The sequence below is a fragment of the Propithecus coquereli genome, unplaced genomic scaffold (genome assembly GCF_000956105.1).
Source record: "Propithecus coquereli isolate 6110/MARCELLA unplaced genomic scaffold, Pcoq_1.0 Scaffold831, whole genome shotgun sequence".
In the NCBI taxonomy this organism is placed as follows: Eukaryota; Metazoa; Chordata; class Mammalia; order Primates; family Indriidae; genus Propithecus; species Propithecus coquereli.
The window spans coordinates 156,198-161,597 of record NW_012154519.1 but is presented as its reverse complement, the minus strand read 5'-3'; the positions used below and the strand labels follow the sequence as shown (position 1 = coordinate 161,597).

Here is a 5,400-nt window from a genome sequence, read left to right as displayed (position 1 = left end):
AGAGGTACAAATGTTTAGGTTACATATATTGTCTTTGCCCTACCCAAGTCAGAGCTTCAAGTGTGTCTGCGGGGAAATTGGCCAGTGTTCCCTGCAAAAAACCGGGTCCCTTTGGTAGAGTTGCAAGGGATAAGAAAATAATAGAGAGAAATGGAAAATGGAAGAAATAAAAGAATACACTGAGACAAAGATATTGTTTTATAAGTTTATAAAGATTATAGGCAAAGCGGGAGCTCAGGGGGCTCAGACCTCTCCGTCGGTCTCAAAAGCCCCGAATGAGGTCTTACATGGTAACTTATAGGAAATAGTGAACAATTGTCAGGGGTAACAGATTTACATTACAACAGGTAGTTCTTCTCAGGTCAACAGATTTTCAAAAGGCTTTTACAGAAGACTTCTACAGATTCTTTAACTAATTCTATTTATGTGAGCAAACAGTTACAAAGTCTTTCAAAGGTTAATTTCTAAATTCTAAGGTAAGTTTATCATTTAAACAGAGGGGTTAAACAGAGATATGTAAGCTCCATGTTTATTAGGTTATTGTCAATGGAGACAGGTAGTCTAGAGTGGTTTAAACAAAAGCTTTGCTTTTAGCCATTCGGGAAGCTGTCGTTTCCGGGAAGCTGTTTGTTCCGGAGGGCACTCCATTGTCAGCTCTCAGCCTATAGTTTTTAACAGATTCGCTTGTGCTTTACAAAGCAGATCCAATTCTTTAGGTCTGAGAAACGCGGCGCCTCATGGGATATAGCCGATACTGCCTTTCAGAGACGCCTTTCCGAGTGTAACAGCCTTCGAAATGCAAAGCAACACGTTCACATATTCTTTCAGGGCAAAGCTCTGTAAAACTCTTAAGACAAATGCTATCCCAAAACACGTTTAATACTAATTCATTGAGCGACACGTGTCCATCCCCCAGACCCCAAAGGCAATCACAGCAACAACAAAAATAAGCAAATGGGACCTGATGAAATTGAAAAGCTTCTGCACAGCCAAGGACACTGTCAGGAGAGCAAACAGACAACCCACAGAATGGGAGGAAACACTCGCAGGCCACACATTTTATATTCTGTCAGTCTTTCCATCCATGTCTATATGCAGATCACATGCAAACTGGTCCCTGCTGTGGAAACATACAGAACTCTCCAGAAGCTCCAGCTGCTCTCTCATGGCTTCTGGGCATCTTCAATGTTCAGTGACAGAAAGAGTGCTGTGAATATTTGAGTTCTTTTTTCTTAAGATCAGAAAGTCAGAGTAATAGGGGGAGGGCACCAGTGTCAGTGTTTACATTAAGTCCACCTTAGAAGAACTGCAACTGCTGGTCTCTTTCTCCAGGTGCATATTTCATCCTCAGACCCTCACGCTCACCTGCGTGGGAAAGATGAGAGCATCCACCCTCGGAATCTCCCCCGCTGCACACACATCCTAGTGTCTCCAGGCTACGGGAGGGCAGCGTTTGTGTGTGGGAGCAAATGCCATGGGGTGATGTCATTTCTCTGCTTTCCCAGAATCCCATGATAGTGGCTTGAGGTGCTATGAAGATGATGTGGGCCAGGTGAGGAAAAGCTCATGTAGACGTGCATAAATGATATCTATTTTGAAACAAAATTTGGAATCTGTTTTGAAATGATGGACAATGGCAGCTTCTGATCATTTGGGAATGAGGTGGCGATAGCCAGAAGTAGGGGCAAGTGTGATTTTGTCTCTGATAGACTGGTGCAGGGTCATTGGACTGAGTGCGGTGGGGATTCCAACACATACTCGTGTATTGCAACAGTTGAGGTCATACACTAATGTGTTTAATTATCATTGAGTCAATTATGCATTTCAGTCGTATCTGTGTACATACTGTCAAGACCTGGGAGTCCCAAAGTATACTCCAGTGGAATTACTGGAATCTAAATATATTTCTCCCTTACTCACTGTGTAAACATAGCCACACCCTAATACCATAGTCACTGCCCTTGCAAAGACAGTGAGTCTTTCCCGCCCTGCTAATCTATTGCATGAGAAGCTTAAATGTGTTGGGCAGCACCACGTGTTTCTGAGATGGGCCACTAGGAATGATGCCAGGTAAAGTGAGGGGCTGGTGCTATGCCTACTCCTGCTCCTGTTCATTCCCATGAGATGTCTACAGATTTACATACTTTCTGCATCGTGGGGGACTGTACAGTGCCCTACAGGAAGGAGAAATATGCACATATCAGTGGGAAGCCCCATTGCACTGGACGTGATGGCCACAAACCTGCCACACCAAATTACTGACGCAGGTGAACCTCTCGGTCAGGCAAGCACCTGCCGGTGAACCCCATGCTGAGTGTCTGTTACTGGGAGTGAAGCCCTTGGCCCCAGGAAATGTCAAGCTGACACCATTAATTGAATGGGATGCATGGTAATCACATGGCTAGTGGTCCTGAGTGAGGCTTTAGGTTTGGAAAGACACACACGTGTGCTGGATCCAGTCAAGGTGAGTTGCTGTACCTCCCAGAGTCAAAGGTCTCAGTGAATTTGCCATCACATGACTCCTTGACTCAGTTAAGGAGCCCTGTTGAGGTCACTGCTGGTCCCTTTTGCTCACAGACTTCAGATTAGGCAGAGGGAGGACCTCAGTCTGCCTTGGTGGGTGAAAGTACATGAAGTTGGGTGATGCGTGTCATCCAGCCACGCCACTGTGGCCACTTAATTCATGGACCATCTGGGCAGTGCTGGAGTCACTGGCTGCACAGGATGACTGTTGTCCACTGGCTAATTCCATGCACGTGACTGTCAGTGGAATTCCACAGGGAGAGCACTCTAACAATGCCGAGATACAATGCACAGGTCTTCTCGCCAAGGCCAGACGACACACTCATAAATCACCCACATGCTGGTGACAGGTGCTGCCTGCAGGAAGAAAGAACCAAGATGGTGAAATTTATTACCTGGTAACACGCTCCCAAATGTCACATGACCCTTTAATATAAAACAAGAAATGTTCTACAGGTGGCCATGGTCTGAGCAGGGGCGTAATCAAGGACACTCTCAGGGGTGCACACAGGCAGGGCCCACCTCCCACACAGGCTTCCATCCAGTCACTGCACCAGGCCCTCTCACAGGGGACTGGGGAACAGTCCTGTGTGAGATCCTCTGTCGTACTGGCTGTGGGAGATAACTCATGGTGTGGTTTAAGTCTGTTATCTGCCATGAATTAATTTTTGTGAGTGGTGAGCAGAAGAATTATAGAAGGAAATATTGGAAAAGCTCTTCTACATGTAAGCTTATGCTGGGAGATAGCCACTCTCCCAGCAAAACAGGTCCCAAGGCAGGATCATTGCAATAGATTTGGAAATAAGAGTAATAGAGAAATAATATAGATGGAGAAATAATTGAGACAGAGACAAACTGCACGTTAAAGTGATGAGGGAGTCAGGGGTCCTCCAGCATTCCCGTGGGCTGAGGGGGCCTGAGTGAAATCCCACATCAGTACTTATTGTTAAAGCAAATGTTGTCTTTTGTTAAAGACTGATGTGTACAGCCCATTATTTGAGGTTTCCAGGGGATACTTACCTAATTCTGTCTAAAAGAAGTGACTGTTACAAATTGTTCTAAGATAAGCATTGTAAGGCCTAAGTTAGAGGCAGACGTAGCTGAGAATATAAATTGAAGATAAAATGTATAAAATGAGAACGCTGAGTCTGTGTACTACTCTAATCTACTTCTTCTAAACACAGAGACATGTAGTCAGGAGTGAAGCAGGAATAGCCTCGAAGTCTAGGATAGTCCCAGCTGCACATTATCTGCTGGGCAGGTATTTTAATCAGCTTCTCGACCACAGACCCAACCCGAGCTCTGCCTTACAAAAAAGCTCAGGGCGATGGCCATCAGCAAAGAGGAATTTTTCTGTGTAAACATCCTCTGACAATGCCTGACTTTGATCGAAGCAGCTTCTATACTGTAAGTTAACACGTCCACAGATTATTTCAAGGCAAAGACCTGCAAAACTCCTGAAAGCTTTTGCGCCTCTTGGCCTATTTTTCCAATAAGCTTATGCCAAGAGTTTATTAAGATCCCAACAGCAGTCTAAGCAACAACAACAATTAACATGTGGGTCTTGATTAACCTACACCAAGGTCCATTGAAGGGATTCCTTGGTCAAAAAGAATGCAACATGTGCTGGGCCCTAGAGTGCGCTGTGGCACCTGGGTCTGTAATCAGGGGTACAGGTGAGATAAATTCCTGTCAACACACCTTGGTGACAACTTCTGAAATCTTTCTTCTTACTGCCACAATGTTAGGCAGTGATTGGTTAGAAGTCCTGGTTCCCAGGGAGGATCATGCCTACTGGGGGCACAGTGTGCTCCCCTGAATCTGAGACCTGCTCTGATGCCCCTCAATTGGAGTCCTAATGACTGTGGACCAGTCAAAAGCGAAAGGCACTCTCCCACTGATACGCATTAACTCTGCTTTGAGGCTGAGCTTGTATGTATTCATGGAGGCAGGGGCAGTCCCTCAGGGCTAGGCAGTGTCTGTGGGTTTCTCCATTGCATTACCACTGGGGAGGACAATTGTAAAACCACATGCTTGATGTTTGCCACGTGACCAAGGACAAAGTCGGCAGTGCTCAGGCCTGAGGCACTCCATCAGGGAACACACAGCAACCCTCACTGCAAAGTGCTGGCCGTGAGTGAGAAGAATCCACAGTGGAGGTGGGAGGGGACACTAGTGAATGTTAAGTGTGACCACAGGGCCACCTGCAGCAGTGGACAGTGGGGTCTGACCACTCACACTCACATTGTGACTTCCCCAGAGATTAGGGCTGGCTACTGTGCCAAGCATGTGGCAGCCCCATAGACTGAACCTGGGCCTGTGTGGACCTTCCTGGCAAGAGGGAAATGTAAGGACTAACTTCAGTGGATTCCTGCTTGGCCCCACTCTTGCACCCTGGGCCCAATGCAGAGGAAGCAGCAGCTGCATTGGACAATCTGTGAGACCTGAATCCCCTCAGCTGAGTGAGGCTCATGTCACAGCTAATGCACAACAGTGTCACAGGCAGTGTGGATTCTGAGGCCCAAAGTTTGATGCAGCGTTGAAGTTGTAACACTGGAATGCAGCAAAATCGCATCATGTTCTCATTACAGAAAGGGGATTTTGCAAACCCTGTGAGGCATGTTCACACTGATCCTGGAGTTGGTTCAGGGCAGCAGTAGGGTCTAGTTTGGGGAGCACAGGATACTGCAGGTACCTCTCCCCAGGTGTGTGCTTGGTCTTCCACACATTGCACAGCTCCTCTATGCTTCTCTTTTTAGAATTTCATCTTTCAATTATAATGACCTGTTTATAGCAGCACAATTGACAATTGCAAAATTTGGAAACAACCCAAGTGTCCATCAATACATGAGTGGATTAATAAAATGTGGTATATGT

The 5,400-nt window shown here is 46.2% G+C and overlaps 1 gene segment (V, D, J or C); it reads left to right on the top strand.

Moving 5' to 3' along the window:
• Positions 1-3,897: 3,897 nt before the first annotated feature.
• LOC105825926 overlaps positions 3,898-5,400 on the top strand; it is a 7,710-nt gene continuing 6,207 nt past the window's right edge. Inside the window, 1 exon segment of the V gene segment in view lies at positions 3,898-3,930. Within this exon segment, the coding sequence occupies positions 3,898-3,930 (33 nt within the window).